We start from the raw sequence: 19,329 nt of genomic DNA, 5'->3' as shown, positions 1-19,329 counted from the left end.
GGCAAATGTCTGCGAATGTCATGTTACGGATCTAGAATGCCTGAAGTAATAACTGTGACCCTGGTGCTTGTAATGGTTGAGAAACTAATCTTGGGGATGTTCTCTCAGCTGTAATCATGCTCTTGACAACTTGTTGTGTTCTCGTCCTCTTTCCCTGTGCAGGTATGCGATTCTTTACTAGTCTGAGGTGTGTGCTGTCCTGAACAGTGTAAGCAATAACATGTGCAGTTGATCTTATTCCTCCCATACGCTGATACAGCTGGAGGTGTAGCCAGCTGAAGATGGAGTGTGCTTCCTTTTAGAGTCTTGGAACTCACATGGGTTGGAGGTGCTTCACAGCAGGGAACATTTGAGGAACACGTGCGGTGGCAGCAGCAGTGAAGGAAACAGCCTCTAACCTGTTGTGAGGGCCTGAAGGAGGGAGGGCTCTTCGACCTTAGCACATCTGTAAACATCCTTGTGTCAATATCTTTCACAGCCACCTCAAGAGACATGCAAATGGTTCGGCGGCCACAAGCCACCTGATAAATCCAATGCCTAGACTTGACTGAGGAAATATCTTTAGGCTTTCCCTTTTATGCCCTTTTATGTGTCCCCAGTTGGTATCCTTCAAAGGATATTAAACTGAATACAGCAAATATTTAATGGTTTCATATGGTTGTTTTGCTAGCACAGTACCAAGCACTTCAGATAGCTATCTATACATGTTGTCCGGTGTATGATCTCTGTAGGGTTACATTACTGTTGGTTTGTCGCAGAGTATAGAGCCCTTAGTCTTGGTCAGAGCCCCCCCGCCTCGTATAGTAAGAGAAACGCAGAATGATTTAAATGGGTCACAGCATGGTCCCTAACTCAAAGAATGAGTCATTCAGTTACAGAATAGAGAAGCCACCAGGTTAAAAATAGTCAGGAAAGTGCAAAAACCTGTTTATCTGCCTCACAGTCAATAGCTAAAGGCAATAAGCCTACAGTAATAGTTGTAAGCGGTAGGATTCCTTGCCTGTCCACTTGATCGTTAGCTTTGCAGTCTTCAATTAGAAGAATTGTGTGTAGAGCTTTGAAAGGATGATATGTGAGCTGCTGTTACCAGCATTTGGGGCTCTTTCATGAGGACAAGTAAAAGGAGAAAACAGGAAGATCATTTTGCTTTGCTGGTTAAGAATCTCAGTAATCTGCAAGGTGTCACCTCTGAGATTATTGCTGTGTTCTGCCAGGAAGTAGGTGAATTAAAACTGTGAGCATCTTGTTCACTGTTGCACATTTACAACTGCAAGAAACATGCAATGTATGAATTGGGGGTGGGGAGAATGACTCCCACCTCTTAACAGTGTAAGAGGGATGGTTTCCTGCAGCCACTGAGTGAAGAGAGTTGCTGGCAGAGCAGTCACCTTCGTATGACCTACTGACTTGCTAGAAATCATTTACCGTGGGTTGTCTAATCTCTTGGCCAGAGGAAATTAAGAGGGGAAAAACAAAAAACCCAACGGTGATGTAATTAATGCAGCTCCAAGAGCGTATCCGCATAGCTAAGCTGGTCCTGCTGTAGTGAACGTGGCCACCTGCAGTGCGATTCCTCCAGTAGCAGGCAGGAGCTGGTGCACCGAGCGGCAGCTCAGTTTGCAGCTGTGCATCTGCCTGTTCAGGTGAAGGTGTTGCTGTGCTCAGGGGTGATGCAGTTTGGCCTGCAACTCGCTCCCCGATGATGATATATTAGTACTAAGGGTGTAGCTAGGTGAGATTTATGCTTCTGATTCTAGCCTGTTTCTCCCTCTGTTTTGTATGTGCAGCTTCTTAAATATGTCACAGATTTACCTGATTTTGAGTTATTGTCTCCCATTGCAGAGGAATGCTTCATACCCTTTTGCTCCTTTGCTTTTTCAGGGTGTTGGCTTGCTGGATTGCGTTTCATCTCCAAGAAATCTATCTGTGCTGTAGAGGGGGAAGCTGGTTAATACAAAACACTCAGACAAATGCCTTTAGGTGCTGATATCATGAGACTTTTTTTTTTTTTACATTTTAAGACCCTCTTTGCTAACTGTGTAGCAGGTCAGAGAGGGGGCATCAGTAAGTTATAATTTGATAATAAATTCTTGTGGCCCCACATACAACTTTGCTAATACGTATAAAAGATTTTTCCCTTTTTTGATAGTGTGAATGGTATGTGACATTCCGGGGCTATCAGGGCTTCCTTGTCTTTTTGGTTAGTTTGTTCTTTAGGACGGCATCTATTTCTGCATCTGTCTGCTATTTGTATTACCTTCCTTCTCAAATAAGTATCTCGATAAGGCTGTTTGCATTCTTTCTCCAGTTGGTTGTATTGGTTTTCCTTTGTTTCTGGGAATCCTTTACACTGATTTCCATTTATGTTGCAGTATGATTTTACTGTTACATGGGCATTGAAGAGGGAGTTCCTTCCTGTCCTGAGAACAGCTTTCCACCCACTGATGATAACAATGGTTCGTTGTTCTTTCCCAATACTATTTGGGCATATTTCGCATTAACAGGGGTTCAAAGTTCATGAGGCAACTTTTTGGTCCTTTTTTTTTTTTTTTTTTTTTTTTCTGTGAAAGTCTGTAGACAGATTAAGAAATGCAACACGATTACATGCCTGCAGTACCTAACTGATATAAATATCTAATAAGTTTTCAGTGTTAATAAGCCTAAATTAAAATACTAGTTTGCTCACGTATGCAGTCTCAGTTACCTGTCATATCTGCCAGTTGTTGTGTAGAAAATACTAGACTTTTTGCTCAGGCTCCCTAGTAGAATAATTTTATCATGCACTCCTCTCCCCTCATCGGTGTCAATAACCAGAAAGATGTGCAGGCTTGTCCTTTATTCTGAACTCAGTGCAGTGCAATATTCAGAAAGTCCTATTCCATCATGAGATTATAGGTAATTTACTCATTTGCTCAGTGACAAAGTTTCAATAAAAAAGGTCTTGTTATGAAAATTCTTCTTTCCTTTCTTGCCTGTCTCCAATCTGATGAAAATAATTTGTATGTAATGAGTCTGACTAGGAGAGGACTGTTTTATTCTGTAAATTGATATATTTTTCATAGGTAGGCTATACATTCAAATAAGGCCCAAAAGTCATCACCATCCATCAGTTCCTGAGAAATTGTATTATGTTTCCTGCCCGCTTCTTAATAGAAACATGCGTGTCTCACACTATCTGCTGCCACGTTCAGCACCTGCAAATAAGTAATAATGGATGTGGCATGTAAGCCACAATCTTACTGATGAGCTCTATTTTTTGGTATTGATGTGAGTTAGCAGGGCTGTTTGGGAGAGCTTTGCCTTGAGTTTGAGCTCAGTGGTGCCTCTTCTGTGAAAGAAAAAAGATAATCTATTTCCTTCAGAAGCTCTAGTTCACTCTTGTTGTAATTCTTTTCTTTAATGAAGGGACGTATCTTCTGCATATGCAATAATACTAGCTTTTCAACTTTCCTCAAATGGAAGAATAAAGCTTTACATGTCTATCTTTTTCTTAAACTGTGTAGCTGGATATACGTTAATTTTTTTCATGCTTCTCTTTTCCTGTAGCTGACAGCTTTATTTTCATGGAGTTTGTACTTGCATACATTATAGTCAAGCCTGTTTTCTTTCTCCTTGTAACAATGTAGTCCTAAAGCAATGGGAGTTCATTTTACTGTAGAAAAAAAAAAACAAACCACAATTATGTTGGCTGTTTAGGTATTTTACCAATTTATGTTCTTCATTACTTGCTGAATTTTTGTCAAGGTGCATGGCTATAAAACAGTATTTTGCCTTTTTATTTCTTTTTTAAAAAATTCGTTTAGGTGTTTAGTTACTGCTTCTGTCTAACAGTAGCAGCGTTCATTGTAGAGATTCTGATTTTAAAAGCCAACTAGCTCTTCTAGTAGCTTCTTTCTGAGACCTGGTTTTAAATTAAATTATGCTGACCAAATCCTTATGTCACCTATATAAAAATGGACTGCTGTCTTTGATGCAGGTTTCTAAAGGAGTTTAAGACTTTGCAAGACATAAATAGTGTAATCAGCAACAAAGACATATAATGTCAAGAGTGTCAGCTGAAAAGAAAAACTGATTCTCCAGAAAGTGTTCATACGGTTCTACTTGATCTAAGGATGCTATACCAGATAATGTAGTCTTTGATTCCTTTACTCATTGATCTGGATTTAAGCATTTATTCATGCAGATGCTCTAAATGCATTGGTCCTTTGCAACCTGAAGGAAAATATCCAAATAGAAGGATTTGATAATACTTTAAAGTGTTTGAGCACTTGATTGAAGGATGAGCAAGACAGAAGCCTAATTTCTTCTGATTCCTTTCTTTTGATTGAAATAAAAAATACGTAGTATTTTCTTCTGATTCACATTTCTTTTCTGAGCTTAAGGCTTGTCCTTTTTAAAGCTACCATATAGTTGATTTTTTCTGCTACTGTCATTCTGCTCTAAAGAGGGATGTAGAAGTGACTCTCTGCCTAATGCTGGCTTTAATTGACGAGTCATCTGCTCATCCCACCATTAGTGGTCTCTTATGTGCTGAGGTTGATCAGTAGGTGTTCCAAGTAGTCTCCTATTCAGACACAGACTGTTACAGTGCCATTCTTCAGGCATAAATGTGCCTGACCTATTTGGCAACAGCTTTCTGATGTTTTCCCCAATCAGTCGTCAGGACAGAACAGGAACCACCTACTGACAGATCCTAAAAGGAATGGAGTGCATCTTTACAGCTGCAATATGCAAAAGCTTCTGGAAGCCTTTCAGTCCTGAACAGGGATGATACCTATCTCATTTGAGTCTTTGACATGTAAAGCTTCTTAACATAAGAAAAAGTAAATTTCTATGATTATGTTAACACTGAAAAGGCCTTTGTATATTGTCTGCCATCAGCTGAGTGTTATTTCCTGAGTTTTACCCCATCTTTTTCAGCTCTGCTATTCAGAGCCTTAGTCATCAAGTCTAAACGTGACATTGAGCGTTGAGTCAGCATTCAGAAGTAACCATCCTTGTCTAGCTCACAGCAGCTCTTCTGCTCTGCTAATTCACACAGTATTTGGGTTAAAATGTTGTTGGTTTTAACATTATATTTAACAGTAACTGGAAGTGTTGCTTATTTCCGTTTAGATGAGAGTCCTTACACAAAGTCTGCAAACCAGGCAAAGGCACCTGATGGAACACTGTCTGTGAGAAGACAGAGTATTCCAGGTAAGACTTGCTTTGCTTTTTATAACACCTGACTTGTTTGTGAACAGCAAGGTAATAGTAATCAAAGTTCAACTAGTTATAAAAAGCAAATGAATTACAATTACTTCCAAGCAATTTTATAAGGAAGGCTCCGTGGGAGCTGTAAGGTGTTCCTGCAGTTAGGTTGCATCAAGCTTTTGCTATGAAGAACATTCCTGTGTCTCTGTCTTTTGCAGCAGATTTCAGACATCAAGCACAACAACCTTTTCATCAGAAGCTCACATACTATCAGACCCCATTAAATCACTTCTTTGATATCTGGTTTCAATGGTGTAGGGAGACTGGCTCATATATTCTACTGCTGATCAGACAGGCTTAGAAATCTAGCAGAGCAACACTCCGTCAGAACTCTCATCTTCATGTGATTTTCTGCCACACTTATGCCCATTCTTGTCTTTTCTGTCATTGCATCGCACAAAGCTGGGCCACTAGATCAATTATTTAAATTGAGTTAAAATATGTGATCTTCGAACCTGTGTTTCTTAATTACTTCAATCAAATCTGCAAAATATGCCCATGAAAAGCAAGTTTATATATGTCTTATGCAGCAATCTAAAGAGATTTCCACCTCAAGTAAAATTTTAGAGATCTTTTAATGAAAACAAATGAAGACCAGCTAAGTTTGTGCACAGGTGGAATAACTGATGTTGCCAGTCTCACTTCAAGCGCAGTAACCTCTGGCTCGAAGGGAAGATGCATTGCAATAGAGATCAGAAACTATAAGGCAATGTCACCCACCTTCTAATGACTAATGTTAGCATTCTCTACACTTCATGGCCTTATTGAAGAGTCACGCAACCCACAGGGAAGCTATGGGTAAGAGGATGGAGTTCAGACCTTTACCACTGCCAGGCTCAGATCTCATCTCAGTAGCTATAGTGGTTCTGAAGTGCCAAAGTACATGTTTTGTGGATGCTTTGTGTGCATCTTTGTATGTGTGCGAGAGAGAGAGCTGGATGATTTACTGTTGTTCATAATGAACGTTTTTGACTGTGGAAAACATCCTAGTGATTTAAAGGTTGTTATTTTTATGGTATAATCATGAAGTCATTTCACAGTGGTTATGATCATGACTACAGTGTCCAGTACACAGTTATTGTTATGAAAAAATCTTTCATTATACAAACACCAACCAGGGTTTGTTTTCCCCAAGTCAACACAAACCAAGATTCATTGTTCTTGAGAGTGAATTAAGACCTCTATATGTGGTACCTTTTCAGGTAATGCTTTAGCTCATAGGTCACTAATATTGAATGTACTGATGTATCTTTTTTTTTTTCTTAATATTTTGAATTTTTTCACTGTGAACTAAGTAACTGTAATTTATGATGTAGTTACTGTATTTATAAAACACATGCTAAGGTCCAAATACAGGCTGAAGTTCATTGTTTCACATGACTTTTTGAGAACTGATGATTTTCACTTGTGTTCTTTAAAGAGAAGGTTTGATGGAAGCTGAACTGGTGCAATTTTTCTTTAAAGCATTTGATAAGATTAAGAATTTCAAGTGATGGATATCATGATCAATGACCATTAATTTTGAACTTCTTAAAAATTTGCTGTATATTCTGGAGTTTTTGAGAGCATTGCAGATAAATCTTTCCTGTGTGCTCTGCATAAGTCACAGTTAGTTCAAAGAGATAATACTGACAAATGTTTGGTGTGATGTACGCTTTCATTTCATGTTTCATTTCAGGTGTTCTGAAGAAAAATTACCTAAGCTTATGTACGTTCTTCAGCTTTTAATACAGTGAAGACATTTATTTTAATGCCTTGTTGCATTTCTAAACCTTAGGAGCCTGAAGGATAAATGAGATTGAGCTGGTTAGATATTTAAAAAAAAAATAAAAGTAAAACTTACTCATGCACTGACAAAGTCACATTCTATAGCACAGTGGATGTTGTAGGTTTAGATACATAAACAGCTTTGTAAAACTAAGTACTATATTGAGAAGTAACTTGAACGTTTAGGAGATGACTGAAGTTTCTGAAAATAACCCGTAAGCATTTGTATCACTTGGACGCTGAGAAGATTTGACCACACGTTTCATATGTAAACTAGTACCTCGTGAATTAGCACTCTTGCTTGTCTGTGGGCAGTTTGTCCACATTATGGATTAGTCTTGACACAGTTGCAGAAGCATCCCAGCTAGCCAGCTTGGCTTGGCACTAGAACGTGTCCTAGTAGTATTAACTAGTAGCATTAACTAGTTTGAGACCAGAAGTAGTACAGCCACTTTTGCTTGGGAACAGGATCGCATTTCTGATACTATGTAGATCAGCTCCAAATAGCTTTTGGATTGGAAGGTATGATGCAATGAACCTGGTAAATTCTTCTAGACCTGGATGAAGATGTGTCAGCTGGAGTTACTGTCAGTAATTCCTACATGGAGAGCATACACTGTATGGAAAGCATTCATTTCTGCTCCCCCCGGATGGCATGCCTGATAAAACATCACGTTGCTGAAGTGCTGTATTTTCAGGCTTGAAGCATGGCAGTGCCTTAAACAGTATAGCTGTCTAATCCACTTGTTGCTCTGTCATTCCTGAGACATGGACGGCAGATGTCCTGTTCCCAAGGAATGCTCTGGCCATTGAATCAGACAAGAGAAAACTTTTGTGTTTTAGCAAGGTAAATGATCTTACACCGAGCTTTGCACAGGTTTGAACAGTCTGAGGAAAAAATACTAGTGAAAATACATATCCAGGATACATGATATAAATCTTCTAGCATAGTGTGGGATCATGTTATCTCCCTGTGCCTGGTGAAGGCTCCTTCTAATGACATTTGAATTCACTTTAAAGGATTCCAGTGCTCCTTCCTTTGACCAGATACCAAAAAGCAAAGCTTTTTATGCTGAGACCTGAAACTACTATACCAGCTGTAAACCCCAAGAGGCTGTTTTTATCCATCCATGTGAAACTGTATTGAAAGTGCAGTATTGATGAGCAAAGACTGTATGCACAGAGAAGTAATATAGTTCTACAGAGGTTACATGGAGCTCAGGTTTGGTTTATTTTACTGGAAAAAATGTTGCAATAATCATTTTATAATTAAAGCCAAATGAGCACATACTGTGAGATCAGTGCACTGGGTTTAATTCCTTTCATCACCAGAAGCAGGGAATGGATTAAGCATCTCTCTGGAGCAGAAGTTGCTTGCTTAAGATGCGGAATGCATTATTCATGTGATGAGACTACATGTCATATTTATCATGTCTTCACATAGTGCAAGATCAACAACGAACAGATACTTTCAAAGGGTTTTACAGAATTGCGGAAATTATAGTTAATTCAAATTATTTGCATTAATATAATTGCGGTTTGAAACTTGATTTTGCAGATGTGTAGGTGTTTAGTTATATATACATGATTGTTTGAGACATTATTTACCTTTACAGCCAGAACTTATGTAAAAATGAGGCTTGAGGCAATGCCAGCATCACAAGTAGCCTGCAAAGTACGAAACAGATTTTCTTCTCTGAACCTTTAAATTTAGAGTAGGTTGCAGAAGCCAAGGGGGCGGGTACTGTGCTTCATCCTGGGAACTATCACTGTTGGTCTGGTACTTAGGCATGTAAATGAAAGCAATGTGTTTCAGAATTCACAGGTAAGACCCTCCCCTCAGAATCACAGATGCAGTTAAAAAAATCTATCCTTTAAAAGTAAGGCATCTGATATTCACTTATTAGCTAACCTCTTGAATTGCTAGGTTTAGGTGGCTGTACTTCCCATTGAGTTCCTGAGCTGAGGTTTCCTCCTGGCTTGCTGCGGGTCCAAGCCAAGTGGAAATGTTAGGTCAATACCACTTGTGTCAAAAGTGTCATTCCTATGGTTGCTTATTCCTGTGGGAGCTTTAAAAAAGCGGATCAAATTTTCAGACAGTGCTGATACAATGTCAAGAGCTAATGACACTGTTAAAGGAGTACTTTGAAGTCAAGGAGACTTTAACATGCTTAAAGGTAAGCATGTTCTCAGTGCTTTCCTGAATATGGACAGGCTAAATAGCTACTCCCATGCTTTCCAGACTAAAATCCAATGCCATCTTATCTGTTTTAACAGCATGGAGAAGTCTGTTGACACTAATGCTGTGCAAATTGTTCACTTATTTGTTTGTCTATTTTCAGTTCACTCACTGAAAAGTAGGGGGATGGAAGAGAAAGGAATGACCTGACACAAGCATAAAAATCATACCTCCATGAAACAAAAAAAAAAAAGACAACATAAATATGGTGTCAGCTAAAATATTTTATAAAATCTGCAACAAAACTTTCATTTTGTTTTTACTTCAATTCTTTACATGCTTTTTATTGAGTCTTAAAAGTTACTATTTTAAAAAAAAATTAAATATACAGTAAAAACCCCTACATTTTTTAAAGAGCTGAAATGTTTCAGCTTCTCAATGTTTTATTTTTGTTGGCTGAAATCAATAGTAAGTTTCAGTTAAATTCTGCAAATAGTTTTGGTTGGGTTGAAAGTAATTTTTTTAAGGAAAAGCTAATTTGTACCCGATATATTTGACATTAAATTAAAAAAAATCCATACTTTTTACTTCTTGTACCTACTGACTCTGACATCTGCACTATGGGAGACTTCTAGAAATGTGAAGTTTCATTGCCTGAAGTGGTCAAGGGCTCAAAACAACTACCATGCAAACTGTAGTCTGGGACAGTTATTTGAATCACCTGTGAATTCAGAGATACAGTTTAGCTAGGAGGGTTGCAGTCATGTAGCAGGCTGTCTCCTATTTAAATTCTTGTTCAAAGAACTGGTGCCAAATAATGAGGAGACATAGCAAGAATATTTCCTGAAACGGAGGAAAATTCCTTTTCTCTGGGACAAAAGAATAACATAGCTGCCTGCCTTCTGCACTGCTCCACGCACCTAGCAAAAAGTCCCTGAAGTTGTCTCCTTCATCATGACTTTGATTCAGTGTTTTTTCACTTCCCGTGTAACCCTTGCGCTCCAGCTGTGCTGGCCTCAGGGACCCACAGGAGCTGTGACGCCTTCCCAAGTCTCATTCCAGCCACCTTCTACTCCACAGTGATACCTGATCTGTTGAACAGGCAAATTGTCTGTATTTATAATGAGCGCATGCTAACCCTTATGGAGAAGAGCAGGAAAGACCAAACCTAGATGTTATGAATCATTCCTTTGACATTTTCTCCACCATGGGGAGCTTGTTTTTCTCTAACCAATTTATTATTATTATTTGTCATTTGCAAGTTTTGTATGCAGTTGCAGGGAGGTACTAACGGGTCAGTTGTTAAAATTGGTCACTCTTATCTGAAGGAAAATTGTCAAGACTTTGAAGTCTGAAATTAAAGTGACCAGATTTTTCAGTTCCTTTGTACATGCATGAATACTGCACTTTCTTCCCACACTACCTGATTCTTTGAAGCATGCTATAATACAGGTTTCCTATTTCAGTGCAGTGTTTGATCTCAAAAACAGGGCTAGCCATTAAACTGGAGGGAAAACACAGAGTGAACGTACAGCCCTGAGCACATCCTCTGCAGTGGCTCAAGCTCTGGCATTGCTGTTATTAGCAGTTTTGAAGCCTCATTTTGGGGGAGTTTGGTAATGGAATTTTAATGCAAAAATGAAATGTTAAACAAACATAATTTTAGGGTAGGCTGAATTTTGAACTACTGGGCTAGAAGGGAACACACGCAAATCAACCTTAAAATGCTTTTCAAGGATAATATTTACAGAGCTGATAGTTAAAACATAATTACTGTATGATGTAGTGTCGTCAGTAATTGCTTAGGACACCCAATATTCCTAGGAGAAGTCATGAAATACTGAATTATTGTACTAAAAACAATAATTAATGTCCTGGGAATTTTCCAGCTCTGAAATGTTTAAATACACAATGTGTATGTCAGTAGAAAGCAATAAGGCAGTTTTCTTCTGGTTCTTGGCTCTGAACACATACAGGTGCTATTTAGCTGTTCACAAAAGTGTATCTTTTTTTCCCCTCCCTGACCCACAGCCCTGCTGTGCAGTAAATGGTCATATTCTGTCTCAGGCTACACCAAGTGTGGCTTTCCTCAGGGGTTTGTCTGCTGCCCACATCTAATGAACTTGAATGTAGGTCAGCTGGAAGCTGTTTAAAGACCACTCTGTTCTCTTCATTGAAATTTTAGGGGTTTTGTAACATAAAAATGTCTCTTCAATCCTAAAAACAAAAATATGTAGGAAAACATGCAAAGGTTGTGATGAAATAAGAAAATAATTAAGAGTTAAAGTGTATATGTCATTGCAGGATCCAAGATAGATTACAATTAGAGACAGAAGCTGTGATCCAGTTGTGATGTGCTTGAGTTGCCGATACATAATTGTATTAGCTGAATTTAACATTTGCATGTGCTATGCTACAATTTAAATGAGGAAAAGCTCTGTACAGCATAGTATAATACTGGAATAGAGCGCATTATTTTTCTTTTGCACGATAATCTCAAAAATAAGGGAGAAATGTAGAAAGTAATACAGATAGGAGGAACTGGAAAACGATCAACGTGGATTTAAGAAAAAATATTAAAGACTTTCAATGTGATCCAAGGATAAAATTTTCATTAAATGGACACTGCTTAGGAGGGAAGATGGCTTCCAGGTTATTTTTGCTGTAGCTCAGCTGTCAACATCTGAGTCAGCTTCACAGTGACTGACAAATGTGCCAGACAGTTGATCCATCCTCAGTGGGCAGGTGTTTACCTACGTGCAAACACACCTCCAGAGCCAGTTTTGTTTTCCTCTGTGATTAATATGGCATTGTCAAGACAGTGGGTGTTCAAAAATAGCTGTTGCCGTGCTTGCAGTTAACTTGGTCCAATTCCTTCAGCCTCCTGTGTCAAGTAAAACCACGGAAGATGTGAACGATGGTGTTACTTCATGACGGAGCGCTGCCAACTTCAGCAGCCTCCTTTGCATCGTTTGCTACAGGGCAGCCACCTTCTCGTGGCCTAACTGGTGCTGACCTCAATCACCTTTCCCAGCCTCATCAAAAGAAACCTGTCTTGCCTTTGACTTCAGCTTCCCTCAGATTTCATAAGCACACTTGATTTCACAGATGCAGTTGCTGTCATGGCTAATCCTTCACCCCTTACCAAAATATTAAATAGTCTTCACTGGCTAACTGGTTTTACAGATTAAGAGAATGATTTGCCTGAGGAAACCTGTCAAAAAATCATCCCGTACCTTTTTCTTAGTTTTCACTGTAGAAAAATTAATTAATTGCAGAAGTAAGGCCTGAAAATAATACGTAAGTCAGTAAATGCCAGGCTAGGAATCTGAAGTACGTGTCGGCAAAAGCACTTTTTTCCCTCAGTTTGCATTTGTCTCCTAGACACTTACTTTTATCTTGTACTTTTTAAAGTTGGTACAGAATGCTCAGATTTGCCACTGAAGAGATTTTTAGCATTTGGAAATCCATTAGCACTAACCTCTGCAGTCACAGTTATTATGGTAACTATCTTGGGTGATTTCCTAGTGGAAGCAAGTGTTTTGACCTGTGAAATGCAGATCACAGGCTAGGTAAGCTTTTCTGCACTTGAGGTGTTTATTATATCTGCAAAGTCATTTGCTGATTTTCGTGTTTGATGAGAGGCTGCACTTGCCATGTCATTTACAATCTTTCCTGTGTGTTTGTTTAACCTGCTGAAGGTTTGTCAAATGGTCTGTGAAGCATCTGCAGAGCTACATGTCTTTTCCTTTGCATCAACATTGGAAATTCCTGAATTTGCTCTCACATATTTAGTACTGAAAGAAGTAAGATTTCTTCCTTGTCCTCCCTCCCTTGAACCAAAATAACTTTGTTGGAATAATTTCATATATATCATTCGTGTAAACATGGTTCATACACAGATAAACCCAAAAGAAACGTGGCTTTCCTCAAAAATGGAAAAAAAGCCCACTGAGTTCTTACCTAAACAAGATCACTAATTATGTATTTATACATTTTCTGTATGGGTCTGTTACATGCTAGTGCTTTTTTGTATTGGAAAGGATTAGAATAGGGAACAATCTAATTCCATGCCTTTCACCGTGAATGAGGAAGAAAATGCATTAAATGCAATACTGTACATAAGGAGCATGCACTTTTTCAAATATCCAACTGATATGAGGTCTGAAAAATTAAATATCTTTAAACTATTTTCATTTCTATATAAAAGTTGATTATGGGCACAGCAAATAGCAGGATTTGTTGCTGAAGGTATCAAACACCTTCTTTTATGGGTATTTTGATTTAGTCTAATATAATTTAACCTTTTTTTTCCTTCCTCTTTAGTCCTTCAAAACTTCAGTCCTTCAAAATAAAATGTAATATATTACTCCAGCTGAAGTTTTTCCCTAGCATATGAGGAGGGAGAAACTGGGAAAAGCCAAACAAAGATGATCAAGACTAGGCTTGAAAGTGAGGTGTGGAGGCATAGTCACAGAAAGAGAAGCTGGACAAGGGTGGTTGAGTGTGGAAAGAGGAAGGAAAGCCATGTGCTCATTGAGGGTCATGGCAAGAGGTGACAAGCACAGGGAGATCTCTAACTCTGTGACTGTGCAACTGATCACAGTCCGTTCCTGACTCTATCCAGAGATTATTGGGATTGACTCATCAACCCCAATAATCTCAGATGTCCACAAGAAGTTGTAAAACTTTTCTCTCGTGAAACCTTACTTTGACTGTCCATTGTGGAGTAGAACAGCCCATTACAGCTACCAGAGGTGTTTTGTTGTTTTAGGTAACTGAGAAGATAAAGCTTGATATTGACCCCTTGAAAACCACTACATTTCCACAGGATAGCACAGCTGGGGGCATCTTCAGAAAAAAGGATATTACATGAGAAAGAGATCCATGAGGAATGCTCAGGTTCCCCAGTCTGTTCAGAAGTGAGGAAATGTATTTTAAAAAATTCAGACAATACCTTCTTCTCTTGGATGAAAATCTATTTAGACATTCCTATCTCTAGTATTATCAGTCCAGTATTGGGGCAAAAATGTGTATTCAACAGAAAAAGTGATATCTGCTTTATTCAATCGAGACAATCCTCCTGGATGCAGTATCACTAGAGAGGAAGACTAAGCAGCATACTCACAAATGCAGACTGAATCAGTGGATTCAAAAGGAACTGAAGAAATTAATTGGCAAGAGATTAATATGTAAATATTATAAAGATTGAGGCGTGATGAACCCTCTAATGTGACGGTACTGGATGCTGGGGAACTGTGGCAGGACTGAACTGGACAAAGTAGGCAGGCTGTCATTCTTTCCCTAAACAGGACCTCATTTTCTTGTTTTCCAAGATGGAGCAGAACTGCATAAGGCTGTTATTCTGACCTAGCAGAGCATTGCTGTCTTTCAAAAATCTGATGTCCCACAATGCTGTATGCAGACACCTGTGGCTGGCAAAAGAAATTCTTTTTTTCTTACAGTTATAGATAATTAACTTGATTTTTTTAATGATATTCCTAATGTATTTTCCTAATACCTCTTTAAATGAGTTAATGCATGCTTTCCATCCATATTTTTGAATCTCCCATTCAGTTTCTGCAGTAATTATTAATTCAGAGCATCAAGATAGCAAGGAACTGATACATCATCTACCAAGGTAACAACTCTTGTCACACCAAAATATGCTATCCCAGATCAGGATAGTGGCTCGACCTCTTCTTTTCAACTGTGGGTCAATGCTGCTAGTTCTCAATGTAAACCTTGACTTTTACATCAAAATGTAATATTTTTTTTGTTTTGTTACAAAACTATTTATCTATTTTGCCAATATGAAGTGGTTTTAAGTGTTTCATGGGTAGAGAAGGGGTTGTTTCTTTAATTCTTTGTTCTGTAGCATTTTCATGCTTTCTATTCACTTCTTAGAATGAAAAGAGGAAAAGAGATTTTGGTGCTTGTGTATCTTCATCATCACATCCTTGGTGTGTGGGGCAGACGGAGATACAAAACTGTGCCTTATAGTGTAGCGTGAAAGAGTTAGACATGTCTGTTTTGTGTAGGAGCTGTAAGACCACAAGTTAATTACAGCGTCATTATGAACTAGCTGTTGTTTCCTTTCTTTTTAAAATTGCAGTGGTAAGAACAAAGAGCTTGTCCTTTCAGGTTTTGCTGTATTTATTGTGAATTTACACAGAGTTCATGTGCCAGTAGAGGCGTTGGTGACCATCTGAACTAAACATGCAACTTCCCAGAATTTATTTATATCTCGACTTATATTTGAATTATATTTTAGAAGAACATTCAGTCTACTTAAGGTCGCTAGTGATACAAAACCCATCGCAGCCTTTTGCGATCAATTAGCCTCACTGCTTTTGTTTCTGGCTTGAGTATGCTAGCTTCAGCTTCACCTAATTTGTGATAAGAGTTGTGTTTCATCAAAATTCACTTCATCCTTTATAGGCACTTCATTATGAAATCACCATTTAATCTTCCCTTTGTTAAAGTAAACAAATTGTGCTTCAGGGGTCTTCTGTTCCCAGGCATGTTTATTTAACTATTCCAAAAGCTCTTTCTGACTCTTCTGCCCTCTCTTTGGTTACTAATGATCTTGTTGAATCCTATCACAAGAAGGTGATAAAGCATCCAAGTGACGGTTACTACTTCACTAAATACTGCTAAGTACTGCTCTGTAGAACTGTCTTGTTTATATATTAATGGTTTGCATTAATTATTCTGGCCAGTGAGAGTTTTGATCGCTTGTCAGGGTTCCTAAATTCTTTATGTCTACATTAATTTCATAATTAATTTACTGGGCACTTGTTGACTTTTTTAATATATAGGTGCGCACATCCATTTGTATCTCTTACATTAATACAGTGAGAGGCTTTATTAACTTTGTAGGTGATGAGCTTAGTAGAATACAGATGCTTGGTTTTTTTCTTTACTGCCCTTGTCCAAACTGCAGATACTGTTCTCGCTTTGTATCTGTATGGTTTTGGGGATCTACTAAAGTATGAATAAATACATAAAGAAGACTCCAGTATTTCTCACTTATTAACAAAATGAAAACAGTACAGAAAGCAAAACAAAAAGTATTTTAATAGGAGAAAATAGCAACAAGACCAAAATCAGGAGATTTAAGTCTTCTTATTCACAGAAAACATTGGTGGAAGGGCACTGTGATTACCAGTCCAAGCAGGAACAAGTGCCAGTCTTCAGTGCTAATTGATTTTATCAGTGAAGCAAAGTGAGCCTGGCTTAATAGTTAACTGTGAGACAAGATCCTGCCAAGACCTTCTTCCCATATTAGATGACATTGTGACCCTGAATACTTGTCAGATAAATGATATAGAAAATGAGCATTGACCTTTGAGGTAGTAAAAACCCAGTGTCATGGAAAAATGAGAGACACATGCTGCACCTGAATTTTGGATGTCACTGATAAACCATGAGTGATCATACCTGGTAACACAGTGTGAATATTGATCCCTGAAATATTACTTATGTAAGCAAATGGGAGAAGTAAAAATTGATAGGGGTTGTATAGGGAAGTCTTTCTATTAGACCAAGATGGCAACAAAATAGACCACGTATAGCAAGAATAACTAATGCTGCAGTACAATTGAAATTAATAGTATTTTCTAAATAACTTGCATGGAACATATTCCATGGAACATATAGGGGTAAAAACAGGTGCTCTTCCAAAAAGTTTTCAGGTTAAGTTCTGGCTAAAAGATATGCCATTAGTTCTGGAATTGAAAATTTAGCAAGCATATTTGTAAATCACTACAAACTTGTAGCTACAAAACCAGATGCCTTGTAAGGCATTTCTGCAGTTTTACGATAAGGATGGTACCTAACTCCAATGAGACCGTTAACATCAGAGAGCCTTATTCCTTAGCTACTAACAAAAGGTAATGGTGCAATAGAGAGCATATAGTGGATAAGAACATAATAAAAATCATGGAGTTCCATTTACTTAATCCTACACTACAGAAAATAATAGACAAGCTGTTTAAGTCAGCCAGTCTAGCTTAAGTGCTAGCCAGCTAGGGTGTATAGATGGATGTGATTCTAATGTATGGTAAGATGTGCTTTTCTTGCTCTTGAGTTAAGGTTGTTGGGAGTCTCAGTGTGGATATATTTTAGTCTCAGTTTTCTCAGTGTACAGAGTTGGAGTAGAGTCTAGAACATTTTATGTACTGATCCGGTGCACATTTTAATATACGCACTACTCTATAAAGATATCATTGACTAGTAGTCAATACATGGGGATCAGAAGATACCAAGGCATCATCTTGTATTTTTCTTATGCATGTATGATTTAAAATTAAACATTATAAACTCAAAACTATACCAAATATTCTTACCAGGTGGTAGCAGTTAACATTAGGCTGTTCTATCTTCATCATAAGCTCTGGATCTTCACTCAGGAAAAATTTAATGAATGCAGACCTGTTAAGGCCTGAAGATAAGCTGCTCTAGTGTTTGCTAAACCAAGAAGGAAAAGAAAATCCAGAGCAAAGACTCTTATTACAGGCATTCTGTAAGATGTATAAACTATGTGTTTCCTGGGAAATATTCCTGGTGAGGCTGTGTTGGTTGAAAGTATGAATTTTGCAGTATTTCTAAATAAGTAAAGCTTTATTATGGGCTTTGTGCCCATCATAGGGTGAGCAAAATGACAACAGCACAGAAGTGCTGTCTCCTTTTGCTTGACAAATTGTTCCAAATTTTTTTGGCTGCTTTTTTCCCCCATTATGACTTCATCTCTGCTGGGAGGGTTTGACATTATAACCACACTTACATAGTCATGTTGGGAACATTTATTTAATGTAAATCTGCCCTTAGTAGAAAAGGATTTTGTAGGTAGAACCTGCAAGACATTTATGCAGAGTGAGCTTAGAAGAAAAATCCGTGCAATGGTTGACCATGTTTTACAAATGCTGAGAAAAAATTAGGGCAAAAGTGTTTATTGGTTAGTTTTTTTCAGACGTAAATCACCTTTCCCATCTATTTTCAGTCAAGAAAATCTCGGAGGAGGTGACTTTCAGAATAGGCTGAATTCTGGGTATTAAGATAGATCCTGTCTAGAAGCATGTACTGTTAGTGATTCTTCCACATTCTCCAGTTCAGATAAATAGCTCTGCGTATTAGGTACCATCAGCAGCCTCTCCTGCTCTCCTTAGGAAATCCCAAATTGTGCCTATAGATTGTGCTAATCTTTCTGGCCATTTTAATGAACTGTTGCATACTTACAAGTAAAAACAGATCCTATCATGCCGGATGTTCTTTGCTGGTGTAAATCTTAGCTCTGTAAGGTACCTTCAGACTGGTATGATGCACTCCCATTAACAGTGCTGAGGTAAGTGATGTTATAAAAATGGCAGAAATGCTAAACATGGCTGCATGTTTGACCTAATGATATCCTTTATATGTATGCCTAAATTATAGAATAGGCTGTAAGTTAGAAAAAAACAAAGCTGTTAAGTCTGAGTATCTTGATAGAAGTTAAGGACTGGAGTGACATCCTGAAAAATTTCAGAAACTAGAGCTGCAAAATTTGATACTGTAATTAGATCTCTGGTTGGTTTATTTGCCAGGAACTAATGGGTTAAAAGAAAGCAAATTTAATAGTTTGTTGTTACTGTCGAAGTGTTATCCTGCCACAGAAAAACCAAGGTGGGGCATTAGTTCTTTACATTTCTAAAGAACTAGTCATGGTGCTTTTTTGCATTAAAGTGGCTGAAATGGGAGTTAAGGAATCCATCTAGTTCAGGTTGCTGCATTTGATACCGTACTTGGGATAGCAAAGCAGCATATGACTTAAGCCATTGTGATTGCTTTAGTCACGAGTGAGCCTCACAATTTTTCAAAGCAATTTAGCAGTGTAGTAATACAAAGAAAAAGGAAGATTTGAGCACTGTTCTTTTCAGGTGAAATGAATGGCAATTGCCGGATGCTCAGTGCCTGATCTTGATGGAAATTTCCCGGGGATGCAGACCTCAGCTGAAAAGCATCAATTTATTAAACCTGGCTTAGTTCATAAATCCATTGATGAAGGGTAACTGAACTGCTCATGAACTACTCTGGTGTGGGGACCCCAGCCTTTCCAGGCTTCTGGGCATGCAGCATGGCATACAGATAGG

At 38.2% G+C, this 19,329-nt stretch overlaps 1 protein-coding gene across 8 annotated transcripts in view; it reads left to right on the top strand.

Annotated features, from left to right (window-relative positions):
• The window catches only part of GRIP1 (glutamate receptor interacting protein 1), a 328,966-nt gene that overhangs the window by 215,241 nt on the left and 94,396 nt on the right, over positions 1–19,329 (top strand). For all 8 annotated transcript variants that reach the window (XM_055712779.1, XM_055712778.1, XM_055712781.1 and 5 more), the window contains exon 2: positions 5,116–5,196. In XM_055712779.1, the coding sequence (XP_055568754.1) occupies positions 5,116–5,196 (81 nt within the window). The remainder of the gene's footprint in view (positions 1–5,115; positions 5,197–19,329) is intronic.

This window comes from Falco cherrug, chromosome 5 (genome assembly GCF_023634085.1).
Source record: "Falco cherrug isolate bFalChe1 chromosome 5, bFalChe1.pri, whole genome shotgun sequence".
Classification (NCBI taxonomy): Eukaryota; Metazoa; Chordata; class Aves; order Falconiformes; family Falconidae; genus Falco; species Falco cherrug.
The sequence above is the reverse complement of the archived record's forward strand: the minus strand, read 5'-3'. Positions and strand labels throughout refer to the sequence as shown.